The 13,455-nt window shown below is 49.0% G+C and overlaps 1 protein-coding gene across 1 annotated transcript in view; it reads right to left on the reverse strand.

The window, feature by feature from the left end:
- Window positions 1-13,455, reverse strand: part of NEXMIF (neurite extension and migration factor) — a 49,747-nt gene that overhangs the window by 1,995 nt on the left and 34,297 nt on the right. Inside the window, 4 exon segments of the mRNA XM_031063390.1 lie at window positions 1-24; window positions 26-2,296; window positions 3,127-3,140; window positions 5,940-6,064. The exon segment at window positions 1-24 is cut by the window's left edge and continues 1,995 nt beyond it. Coding sequence (XP_030919250.1) covers window positions 1-24; window positions 26-2,296; window positions 3,127-3,140; window positions 5,940-6,015 — 2,385 coding nt within the window. The 5' untranslated portion in view covers window positions 6,016-6,064.

Genomic DNA, 13,455 nt, shown 5'->3' on the forward strand with positions numbered 1-13,455 from the left:
TTCCGCGGGGGTCGCTGTGGGGGGGCGGGTGCTGCTGCTGCTGCTGCTGCTGCTGCTGCTCGGAGGGGTGCTGGGCGAAGTACGGGATACCCGTGTTGCTCGACAGATCTGAAGCATCTAACAATGTCTGCAGATACCCTCCGGGGATCAGGGGTACATTGGTGGTGATATTAGCAGATGGCAGAGGCTTGTCTGAAGAGGAGGTGGATGGTAGGAAAGGAGAATTTTTAGCAACCTTATCCTCGTGGCACTCTGGGAGATGGGAGCTGTCTGAAGCACAGGGACTGTTTTCGTCCTTCAGACGCGCTGCGGAGTCCTGGTTTTCCAGTGCTGGGGAGTCCTCTGCCGTACTGGTGGCAGCTTTAATCTTCTTGCACTTCAACCTGGCCTCACTTTTGAATTTGATTCTGCGGAGCACTTTCCGCTCCGTCCCCTTGTGCTCCCGCTCCTGCGGTTTGCATTTCACGGCGATGCCCGCGATGTCGTGGACGTGCAATCCGTTGGCACAGCTGGGGGTGGCAATGGCTAATGCCGGCAGCCCTTTCAGGCCCACGTCCTCCTTACTGCTGCAAGGCTGCTTGTGATCAGAGGAGCAAGAGCCCAGCTTGTTCACTGATTGCTCGATGGCTTTAATTCTTTGAATCCGGTGCCTGTTTGCTAGCTTGCATTTTCGCTTCCGTGGGTGAGGGAGGAACGAAGCATCTGAGCCGTTAAGATAGAAATTCTGCTTGTGGTATAGAGACGATCTGAGCAAATCCAGCCGGCTCTGCTGCCTCTCCTGCCAGAAGCCCTTCAGTGGGGCCAGCTTCTTGTATTTGCTGAGCAGCTCCTCGTTCAGAGTAACAGTTGTCTCGTTGGCATCCACTTTGCTGAGCTTCACCAGCATATGCTTCTCCCCTTTAAACCTGTTAATGATGATGTACTTGATGATCACGGGGGGCTCCTTGCGAGAGACTTTTCGCCGTTTCTTGGGGCACCACTCGTCGTCGTCCTCCTCCTTGGGCCCGTCCGGGAGCCACTCCTTCTTGTCCAGGATCTTCTCATTCTCGATGGAGTCCACATCGTACAGGTAGTCGTCGCTGTATCGCACTTTCCTCTTGGCCCGCAGCCCGTAGTTCTGCTGGATGAAGGAGCCGGAGTGGTCCCGGGCCAGGTACCGGCTGCAGTCCTTGATGTCCCGCAGCACGTCGTAGGAGGACTCCGTGCAAGTGCTGTCGTCGCTGAACTCCCCGGAGTCCTCTGTGGAATTCACCGAGTCCAAGAAGTGGCTCCTCTTGGAGCCCACGTACTGCACCATCTCTGTGCTGTTGCAAGATTTATTTAAGGCAGCTTTCTCCTCCTCCTCACCATCCTCTTCCTCGCCGTCCTCCTCCTCCTCCCCCCAGATGATGCCTTCCTCGGATTTGAATTGAGAAGGGTCAGTGGCACCGCTGGGCCCCCTTTTCAGGGTGCTCCTGCTGTCCCTTTTGGTGCAGTTGCTGAACACGCTGGGGAAGAAGTTGAACTGGGCGTCCTCTTGTAGCGTGGTGGTCTTCTCCCGCACATTGTCCTGGAAAGATTCGTATCTAATCTTTAGGGAGCAGACATCACTTCCCAAGGTGGAATCGTCATCATCGAACATGTAATTGTCCACGTCTTCCTCAGAAAACAGATTTACAGAAAGCTCATTTTTGGAGCAGAGGTCAAGCAGCTCAATTTTACTTTCACTAATGAAAGATTCAAAATAGCCCCATTCCTGGTTGGGATTTGTTAGTAAAGGTTCCTCACCATTGCATTTGTCTAATAGTAATCCCTCGTAATAATTTTTCTGAGTGGGGTCCTCTGAATCACTGTCAGATTTCTCTGCATCTCTTTTGTCCGCTGCCCTCGATTTATGCATAGGGAAGCTTAAAAGCTGGTCTGAAAGCAGTTGATCCCCATATCTCATGGTTTCTCCTGTGCTCATGCAGTGAATCCCTATATCAGAGACCGAACAGGTGTCATAATCCCTATTTATATCCCCCACTTTCAAGCTTATTCCCGGCTCCGCATCGATGCCGTCCTTGGATTCAATGAAGCAGCCCAGGCAGGTCCGGCTCGGCTGCATCAGGCAGTCTCCCGTCAGCGCCGACATCCCCCCGGGCTCCATCATGCTGAAAGGAGCCTTCTCGCAGTCGCCCGGCAGCGACCACGAGCTCATGCCCTTGGTCACGCAGGACGTCAGGGAGATGGCGTGGGCTGAGGAGTCGTCCGAGGCGTGCTCAGGGACATCGGTGAGGCGCAGCGGGGACGGGGGGCTCAGCAGGCACGGCTTCTTCTGCGGGGATGGAGCAGAGGGAGAGAAACACACAGGGGTTACCACCTATCCCCTATTCAGCATCAACCAAACTGCCCTTGGAGGTAGAAAAAGAGAGAGGGTTCCAAAGGTTACCACCCTTAAAAGTCTCAGGCTCGCCACCCCGCTCCCCTTCTCCCAGTGACTTTTCCCAAGTGCTCCTTTGGGAAGCCCTTCCCAGCAATCCTGGATCCCGTTAACGTGGTGATGTGTGTGGAAGGCAGAGGTAAACAGGCTGCTCCCTGCAGCCAGCTGGAAGAGGTACAAGAGTATGTTTCAAACACGCAACGCATCCGCTCTGCCCTCCTCATATCCATACGGTTACCTGGAAACTGCCTCTCAAACCTCACAATGTTATTAAAAAAACAAAACAAGCCTAATAAAAATGTTCTCATTAACATTGAAAAATTAACAGGAAAGTGAGATTCTTAAAGAAACAAAGCACCCCCCCTGCAGGGTCTGAGCTTGCACACACCTGAGCTGCTTTACTGCTCCAGAGTCAGAGAGTGATGGCTGATTTTAAAAACCCAGTGGTCTTTTTGTCACTGTCCACGCCAAGGGAAGGCAGAAGATAACACAGAGTTTAAAGCAATTATTGTTAGAATTATTGTGGGGTTTGCCATTCTTCCCTAATCACTAAAAATGCCTTTTTAGTCACGTAAGGATTTTTTAACCTAAGGATTTTTTTAGTTTTACCTCGTTGCGCTTCTTTTATGGCAGAATAAAGTTATGAATGTGCTTTTATCTGACTCCTGGCTCAACGGACGGTATGACCCTTGAAATTTAAATACGATGTCTTTTCATCCATGAACACGCTCTGATATCTCTGTATTAAAAAAAAATATATTCCAATGAGTGCATTCATCCCAGCCAGAGAGCTCTGCCGACTCTGAGCCTGCTGCTTTTGTCATGGCTCAGGTCTCTCCTTTTTGGTGGCTCTGCTGAAGGCAGAGGGGAGAGAGCCAAAGCTTTCCAAGGAGGGACAAGTGCTTTAAAACACAACTGGAGCACCAGGACGTGGCATTAAATGGGGCATGCAAAGGGATTTATTTGGCTGCTGTGACCCTCCACAAGTGCTCTTATTCCAACCTGAGAGGAAAGTGAATCTCCTGCATGCTTGGCAGCCTGGGGAGGGGAGGCTGGTGCTGGCACAGGTACCACCAGCACAAAGGAAAACCCCCAGGTGGGGAGGATGGAAAGGAACAGGATGCCTTGGAAGGAGTGGGGTGCCTGCCCGTGCCAAGCAGGAGGTCAAAACCCCTCTAATTTCACTCCCATAAGTTTTGTGCTACAGGGGCCCTAGGGATGGAGCCATCAGTGAAGGCTGAACAAAGCACAAACTGCAGCTGGAGCCTCAGAGCACTCCCAGGACTTTAAACCTTTCCCCAAAGACTCCCTAACTCCAGCCAGAAGTGCAATGCAATGCCTGTCATCATCTTCAACATGTATGACTTGGGAAAGGCCAGACTGGCTTGCTTGAAAATGGTTAAAAAAAGGAAATAAATAAAAAAGCTGATTTTTGAGTCCCTCCCACCAGTCTTCAGATCAGAAATGCAGAGGTGGTATCTTTTTCCTTAAGCACCAAAACAAATTAACCAGTGCAGTTCCACTTCAGAAGTAAAATAAAATAAAAATCAGCTTGGAGCTGACAGGAAGCATGGAAAATTTGAGGATAAAAGAAGAATGTCTGTGAATGCTGTAAGACTCAAAGAAGGGGGAGGCAGAAAGCTGAAATTCAATCTCAAAAGCTGCGTTCAATAGGCAAAGCTGCTATTATATAAAATAAACCCTCTCTGGGCGTTTCTTTAGGTTTATGCTTGTGTGAGTGAACTTAACTCTTGGGAAATACAAATGCCAAAACCTGATCTGGGGCTCCATATCAGCCTAAAATCAGGCCTGTGTTCAAGTGATGCTCCAAGGGAATACAGTTCACACAGAAAATGCTGGAGAAGCAAAATCACTTTTCCCAGTTTCCCTCAGCATCCACCCAACAGCACATGGGCAAGGGGAGGTGGCAGCTCCAGAGCTTCGTGCTGGCTCCTGGCCTTGGATTCAGCAGCAACTCCCACACAGCAGTGTTCAAACTGAAAGTTTAAACTGACAGAGGGGAGGCTGGGATGGGATGTGGGGAAGGAATTCTGAGCTCTGAGGCTGGGCAGGCCCTGGCACGGGGTGCCCAGAGATCCCTGGCAGTGTCCAAGGTTGGATGGAGCTTGGAGCAACCTGGAATAGTGGAAAGTGTTCCTGCCCATGGCAGGGGTGGCACTGGATGGGCTTTGAGGGCTCTTCCAACCTAAAGCAGTGTTATGTCTAATTAAAGCACTTCTATAGCCCTTTTTAATTGAATTCCATGGAATTGGTGTGAGGCTCTAAAAATCCCCTCCTTACTGACCAGGGCAGCACTGACTTTGTTGTCCCCTGCATCAGACAAAGGGACCAAGGCTACAAAACCCCTCTGCAGCTCCAGCAGCTGCAGCTTCACCCTGGGTAGTCAGGAAGGGGATGGGCTGACAGGGACAGAACCTCCCAAATTACATCCCAGGGGCAAACAAGTGTGAGCATGGGCCTCACCTGCCACCAGCACCAGCTGTGGGGCCCTCATGGGCACCCACGTGGCTGGAGCTGCTCCAAGGTTTTGGCAAAGAACATTTGTCTCTCCCACCTTGTACAGAGCTGACAGAAAGATCTGAACATATGTCAGAGGACCAAGTCCTTGACATCTAACAGGATCAAATTTATATATAAATAAAATCTATCTATCCATCTATCTCAAGATTTATGGGCCAATACAAAATGTAAAAAGCCATGAAATTAAACATAAAACACACTGAAGAATGAAAGCAGCAGGCTCTGCCTCCCCTCTGCATTCACTGTGGCCAGAGATTACAGTCCAAATGACCTCAGAAAATGCTTGGAGGCTTATTTATTTCAATCAGGGTTTCAGACAGCTGAGCACTGTTACTCCTAATTAGTTATTCTGGGAGCAAATATAGAATCAATGAAAGAGATACAAAGTTGGGCATTGTGGGAGGCTGCTGCAAGGGCTGATCCTTCCCCACCTGGCTGGTGGCTCCCAGGAACCTACCTGTGTGTGCAAAAGGGGTCACAGGATAGGGAATCCATGTGCTGGGTGATGGGACACAGGCAAGAGCGAGCTCACAAATCCAACCTTCCCTCCCCACTAATCCTGGTTCTTTTCTCTCACCCAATCTCTCATTTCCCCCCAGTTTGCAGGGACTAAGTATCCTTCAGCTAAATCTTGCTAATATTGGCTAATGGGATTGTAATGCCAAGAGAGGGGAAGATTCCCAACAGATGGAGGGGCTGTGAAGTCCTGGATGACTTTTTTCCCCCGAGAAACCAAACTAAAATCTCTAATTCAAACTGCATGTGCACACAAACATTTCCAGCCATGCACAGGTAAGAGCAGTTCTTGTTAAGGCCTAAAAAGGTGTAGATTTATGGCTGGAATGATTCCTGGGCAGAAAACACCCATTTACTCCCCTGCTCCACATTGCAGAGATACCCACAAACTGCTCATATTAAATGCACAAAAGGAATTAGGAAAATAAGTTGGCTTCCAAGTTGTCGCTGCTCCCTCATGTACCATAATTAAGTTCCTTACCATTTTCTTTCACCCCATTAATCAGGATAGTTTCTTGGTCTTCTGAGGCACAATCCTGCTCTTGTTGGTCATCCATCAATTTAACCTCTTTCTGTTCACTCCATGCCCCAGTGCATCTGGCCAACCTGCACATTTCCAGAAACACAACCACAGTCAGTGCAATCCCCAGGATCAGCTCAAGGAGCCGTGAATAAAAAATAACAACAATAAACCACCCCCACACAGCCTCACACGCTGCCTGCAGCCTCCTTAAGAGGACAAATCCAATTTATTTAGGCTCTCAGCTTGTCACTTTTCCACTCCAAAAGCCAAGTCCCATGTATTTTCAGCGAGGTGAAAATGTTGTGGATCAGCATTTCCTTCCCCCAGGTCCTGCTCTGGGAGGTGGGGAGGTGCTCAGCACCTCTGCAGGACCCTCACATCACCCAAAATTGCTGTGCAAAGGCACATGAGTCATGTCCAGCCAGGAAAGGTCATCCACCTGCAGATGGATCAGTGCAGAGATGAAGGAGAGGACTCATCCCAGTTCATCAACAGCAACTCCATGATGGAGCTGGAAAAACCCACAGATGTGGAGTGACAGCTGCTCACCCTCACTATCAGCCCTTCCAAGCACTGGCAGGCATGAAAAACTTCCCCAGAAAGCATTTTTTGTGGAAAAGAATCTCCAGTGTCACTGTTCACCATGAGGATCCAGCCCAGATCTTCTCATTCCTGCACTGAGGCCCCCCCTCCCTTCAAAGCCACCACCTGCCTATGGAGTGATGGGGCTGGAACCTGGGCATGCTGGCACTGGAGAACCCTCATCAGGGATCCTGACTGACAGAATTTCACCTCTTCGACTGCAAATCCAAGTCAAAATCTATTTTATGCTCTTCTGGCAACTCAAACTCAATTTTTTCTCTCTCACAGAACAGGTACTACATTGCAGCATTGGCTTAGGTGTTTTTTCTGGGTTTGGGGTTTTTTTTTGTTTGGCTTTTTACTTTTCACATCAACATTTGTCAGTGTCTGCCATTCCCACAGCACTCATTGCCCTGGGGTTCAGCAGCCAAACTTCATTCATATTCACATTTGCAGTGGAGTCCTCTTAATTAACGTGAAATCTTTACAACCGCCTCAGTAAGTGAAACCTTCACCCAACTTAAAGATGTTGTGACACCGAGAGGGAGATAAGAATAACAAGCATCAGTAACTCCATTCCTTTGCATATTTAGAGGAATATTTAACTAACCCCGAGAGTTTTCCTTTGATGCAAATCCCCATCTCAGAGCTCTCCAACACCAGCCTGTTTGCTGCGGTGAGACCCCAGCACCCTCCCCACAGCCTGAGCTCCCTCTGTGCCCTTTCATTGCTGACATGTAGCAGGAGAGGCTCCAAAAGCCAGGCCAGAGATCAGAGTTATTTTTCCATGAAGGAGATTAATGTCTGAGCGTGGAAGGTGCTCTGCATCTGCCACTGACAGGCTGCAGCCTCGTGTCTCCTTGATAACATCTCCTGCCTGTTAAATGTGCCTTAATTAAGAGAAGTATTAATAAATTAAGTTTTTAGAATATCTATTAATGAAAATATTAATAAAATATTGTCAGCCTCAGGAGAAGCAGAGGGGTCTCAGGAGACCAGAGAAGCACCACTGGCTGCACACATGGGCCAGGGGGGCTGCTGGGGAGGGCCCTGAGGGGTCACGGAGTGGTTTGGGTGGGAAGGGACATTAAAGCCCATGCAGTGCCACCCCTGCCATGGGCAGGGACACCTTCCACTGTGCCAGGCTGCTCCAAGCCCTGTCCATGAGGAAGGAGTCCATCTTTCCTTGATTGTGATGGACACTCAAGGGCCAGCCCTGCAGAGAGCAGGAACAGACGGGACAGAGCAATGAGCACGAGGCAGCCGAGCCAACAGGCACCAAGGGAGAGTTCACAGACCCTTAATCTCATAGTTTATGATTTTTTGGGATGTCTGTGCACAAGGGGGAAGGAAGCACACCACGGATGTTCCTGGTGGATGAGATGCAAAGGCTGGAGAAGACAATGAAGGCAATGAAATGCAGCAGCAAAGGGGATGTGCTTGGGGACAAGGCTTTTCCCTGACTGCAGTGACCCAGAGAGCAGAGCTGAGCTCCAGAAAAAGCAGCTGGGAAGAACTGAGGAGGGTCCAGGTGGGCCATGCTCCCACAGGGTCAGACAGAGTGCAGTACAATGGGACAGACAGCCCGAGTTTGCTGAGACCTGCTGAACAAGGGGACCTTTGGGAGCAGTGGGAGACCCAAAAGGGACTGGGAGAACCAGCAGCAACTGGGAAAGAGAAGCTGACAAAGGGGCTGGGTGTGATGCAGAGCAGGAAGGAACAGAAGGCTGGGGATAACACAGAGGAGAAGAACAGCTGGTGCCAGGCAAGGAAAATGAAAGCCAGAGTGGTCTGGGGGATAAGGGCAGAGAATACACTGGGTAGCAGGAGAGCACAGAACACAAGGGTCATCTGTGGTGAGGTACAAAAGGGAGAGAACATAAATTTCAGATGGTGTCAGGCCACTGAAGAGAGGCACTGCTGGGGTCAGGATATTATGGAGAGCTGGCAGGAAGAAAATCAGGCACCAGCTCTAAGTTTGTGACCTTGACTGGAGCCAGAGTGGATGGAGGAAGAGGATGGTGGGTGGAAGGGACGTGGGGTCAGATGAGCTGCAGCTTCTGGAGGAGAAGGGCAGGAGCACAGAGGGGCTGCCTGTGCTTCAAGGACAGGCACAGCACGCTCAGGCACAGGGAGGAATTCAGAAGCACTTTTGCTGATTGCACCATGGACTTCAGGGCATTGGGCTGCTCAGATCACAGCTGGCAGCACACAGAGTCACTGGCCAGCAAGGAGATGGAGGGGAAGGAGCAGCAGGAAGCAAGCAGTGGAGCTGAACAATAATCCAACTCATTTTAAGCACAAGATGGACAAATTAATGGACAGAAGGGCAGGATGCAGAGCTGGGGCAGCCATACCCAGGGCTCACTGACCTGGAGAAATCCCTTTCAGCCCTATTGCCCAGGTCAGGTGAAAGTCTGCAAGTGCCTCTAAAAACCCTCAGCATCACAGCTGAGGAAATTCCCCATTCCTCACAATTCCTGTCATTTTTCCCTATTTCTAGTGCTAACAGGGCCATACAAAACCTGTTAGTGACCAGCCCATGTGCACACAAACACAGCCCCACAATGGAGCCTCTGCCACAAACCTCCTGCTGCCTTTGAGCAGGTCCTTCATCCAGGGAGCCAAGAAACCCAAAAGATGCTTTTGTTCTCTTTAAAAAACCTCCTGAGACACTCAAGAGGTGTGAAGGGTGTTGGTGCTGCTGGAATGAAGGCAAACATGGTTAGAAAATGATGGTGGAGCTGAGGCTCCACCAGCACAGAGCAAGGGCCTGGTGGAATGTCCCTTCACCATCCTTGGAGTAAAACCACATTATTTCTTGTTCTAGAAATTCCTAGAATTGCAGAACCCCAGAATGATCAGGGCTGGAAGGAACCCTTGAACAGAGAAGGAAACACCCAAATTGCAAAGCTACAAATCCTGGACATGCTCCCTCACTCACCTCCAGTCACATAAATGATGGAGCTGCTGCTCACTTAAGCCCATCCAAACTGTAGGACTTAAGCATGTTCCTGCTAACACGGATTCTACAAAGACAAAAGGGGAAATGCCATCCTTTTAAACAACCAAAAAAATAGCATCTGCTCAATGGCTGCCCTCTACAAAGGGAGCAACAAGTTGCTTTGCTTCTTTGTCAGCCAGGAAATGCCCATTTTCTGCTGCAGCTTTTCTGAATGGATGTTTGCAAAGCACACAGGCCCATCACTGAAGGTGGCATCCCCTTCAGCCTCTCCAGCTGCACAGATGCCAGCCCAAGGAGGAATTGTGCCAAGGGACCTGCTGGAGAGGTTTCCTCCCCCTGCAGACCCTTCCTGGGGCAGCAGCAGTGATCTGGCTGATGGCATTTCCCAGCAGAGCCAGGGATGGTCACAGGGACGCCCTGGATGCACTTGGAGGGGATAAAACAAAGGAGTTGGTCATGATTGCCACAGAATCCAGTGCCTGGCCACTTAAATCTACGTATCTACATCTCAGTATAATCCATAAATACAAATATTTATCCCCTGCTGCTTGAACATCACCTCATTCATATTTCCTGGCTATCACCATTACACCACAGAGCTCAATACTCTGCCCAGGCAGAGGAAGGGAAATAAATCTACCAGGTAAAAATAAGGAACAGCCCATGACTGGAAGCCCAGCTGCACACTGGGAATTCTGTGAGGTGGACAAGGTTCTGAGCTGGCTGTGGCTGCTCTGGAATTCAAGCTGCAGGAGTGTTTCCCCTTCAAGCTGAACAGACAAAAAGCCACTCACACCCAGACAAAACCCAATGTGTATTTACACACAGCTTCCACATCCTGAGTGCTGTAGCTCACGAGGGGAGATGGAGAGGGAGTATCCAAAGTGAAGGAGAATCTTTTTATGGAGGAGTGGGGGAAGAAAGCAAAGAAGAAGAAGAAGCTGTACCTTCTTTTCCTGCAGAATTGTGAATAAGTGCAGGTGCTCTATATATGCAGTTGTATCTTTCAAAAAAAAAAGAGCTTTAGAGAAATTAATTACATGTCAGAGCCTCTGACAGGTCTTTTAAGAATTGTGATACTTTTGAATGAAAACATTATATACTTAAAAAGAAATACCATGTAAATGTCTCTGAGATATTTACAGTCAGTGGAGTAATAGTAGGAGAGGATTCAGCTCTCTCTGTGGATGGGGGATGCTGAGCACACCCTGCTCCTCCCAACCATGCTCCTGCCCCTGCAGGACCTCAGCAACTGCTGCAGAAGCTCAGAGCAGAGCCAGGAATTGGCTGGGAACACGACCCAAGCTGTCCCCAAAATGCTGAGCCACCTGTCTGTCTGTCTGTCTGTCCCCTCCACCCCTGAGCACCAGCTCCTCCCAGCAGCAAGGACATCACACACCCCTCCTCCTGTGCTGCACCTCTGCAGAGGACAAGAGCCAGGTGGTTTTGTGCTTGGTTGGTTTTTTCTTGGGTTCTTTTCCCCCTTTTTTCCCCCTTTTTAGTCCCACAGCAGGACACAGGACACAAGTTCCCGTGGAGAAATTGTGGTGAGGCAGCACCAGAAGGCACAGCAATGGCAGGCTGGTGGCTCACTGCCCTCAAGGATGCTGTTTTCCCACCAGATCCTGAAATCCCCTGATCCTTTTTATTCCAGGGATGCCATTTGAGCCTTGTTTTTTCACTAGAATTCCATAACTGGGGGATGAAGTGCTCAAAATTTTCACTTGCCAGCAAACGAGGGTGCATTTTAATGCTAACAGCACCTCTCTGACTAAGGCTCTGTTTCCATGAATTTACCTATGCCAAGGGTCTCTGATTTTTGCTGAAATAAGGAAAAAATGCAGAGTACCTGAGGTTCCCACATCTGGCAGGGTCAGAATTCCTAAGGAAATGGTTCCTAAGTGTGGAACCATCTCCCCCCTCTGCCCAGCACCAAGTGCTGCTCCAGTCCACCAAAGGGATGCTGGACTTGAGGTTCTGGTTTCAAAGCTCTTTTCCCAGAAAAATCTCACAAGGAAATTGCATCTCCCAGCAGCTCCCTGGGCTTTTCCTATCAATGATGGTGAGCACACCAGAGAAAAGCCCAAGTGAGGGAGAAATAGGAAACAAAGAAGGGTTTTGTGGGTCAATCCCAGCAGTGAGACATCTAAAACCCTACAAGAAGGTAAGGCCTGACAGAACCAGTGTTAGCTGAGAATAGGTTCAGGTATAAATACAGATAAAAGCCTCCAATTAGGAATAAATCGGGTAAATCGGGGCGGGGGGGGATAAAGTTGATTAAAGAAAAAGGAGGTTGCAGAGAAAATGGAGAACACAAAACCCATTAAAATAGGAAACAATTTCAGAACTGGTGTGTTCCCAGAAGGTGCAAAGGATGGATGAGTTGTTAATATTCATAGCAAGCCTCCACTTTCCCTCAGCTGAAAGCAGATGCAACAATTACTGCAGAGCCCAAGCCCCAACTCCAGCAGACCCCCAGATATGATATTAAGAACACGCTATTTAAAGCCAGCTCTCAAATAAATGACAGTTTCTGACCTTACTCTGGGAGGACATAAGGTGTGAGTGTTTCAAGACCTGTCACAAACAACTTAAAGGCAAAAGGAAGGAAGTGAACAAAATTACAGCCTTCCTGACAAAGCACACGTTAAATACCAAAGGAGCTCTCTCTGTAAATGTATTCTCAGCCATCAAGAGCAGCAGTGTATCACAAAGGGAAAAAGGTGGCAATTAAAATCCTGGAGGAGCTGAAACGCATGAGGGAACATCTGAAATGTGGAGGGCTTCAGCACAACACTGTCCTGGGTTAGGGAAGGCAGAGCTGCCAGAGCCCAGGGAGGAGAGCTCCAAAATGCAAAGCAAGGAAGGGAAGAGCCCGGGCAGAATCACTGGAGAGCTCGTGGGGAAATGGAGAACAGAGGGACTGAGGAGGTGGAAGGGAAAAGGATGGCCCAGGGCCACAAACAAAGGCTGTGGCCTCAGATGAGCACAGCTCCACTCCACATCCCCACAGACAGCGACCGAGAACCTGAGGAAACCTTGACGATTCAAGGGAGGAAGAATTAAATATCCCTTTTTACCAAATGTGGGATGAATTTGCACATGGGGCAGGGTAAATATTCCTGTGGGAATAATGAGGAAATGCAGGAGCCCAGGAGGACCTCATGAGGGTTTCAATGAGTGCACCCCATTCTGAGGACAAGAAGCATAAAGAGAATTCCTGCCTACCCTGAGCAAGGGAGGATGATTAAGAAGAGTTGCTGGGGGTTTTTTTTGGTCATCCTCTCATATTTTATAGAAGTGGAAGGAAATGAAGCAATAATTAGTGTCAGCAGCTGCATAGTTTTGAAAAGCACTGGCAAGTGAGGGGGAGATTTTCATCTCTTGAAAATGAGTAAGAACACAAACTTTGGTTTAGCTGCGATGGCCAGAAGTAAAAACATTTCTAATTAATAGAATCACAGAATGGTTTGGGTTGGAAAGGACCTTAAAACTCATTCCACTACCTCCCACTGTCCCAGGCTGCTCCAATCCCCAGTGTCCAGCCTGGCCTTGGGCACTGCCAGGGATCCAGGGGCAGCCCCAGCTGCTCTGGGCCCCCTCACAGTAAAGAATTTCCTCTTCATTCCTAATCTGAACCTCCCCTCTGGCAGTTTAATCTCTCTCTGTCCTGTCTGGAAAGCCTCTCTCCATCTTTTTTCAAAGCTTCCTTTAAGTAGCAGAGATGCCCAAAGACAGCCCATGATGTTGCTTTTTGCCTTTTCTCCTTAAAAGCAACTGTATTCCAAACATGTCGTTTTCACTCCATCTCTGCATATGAAGTTAAATAAAATCAGAAATGTTAAGGGCCTGGATTTCTGAGAAAATTAGAGTGGAATGATTGAAAACTCCGACTCTCATAAATCTGCAAAGGTTGAAAATTCAGCA

This window comes from Geospiza fortis, unplaced genomic scaffold, assembly GCF_000277835.1.
Source record: "Geospiza fortis unplaced genomic scaffold, GeoFor_1.0 scaffold117, whole genome shotgun sequence".
Classification (NCBI taxonomy): Eukaryota; Metazoa; Chordata; class Aves; order Passeriformes; family Thraupidae; genus Geospiza; species Geospiza fortis.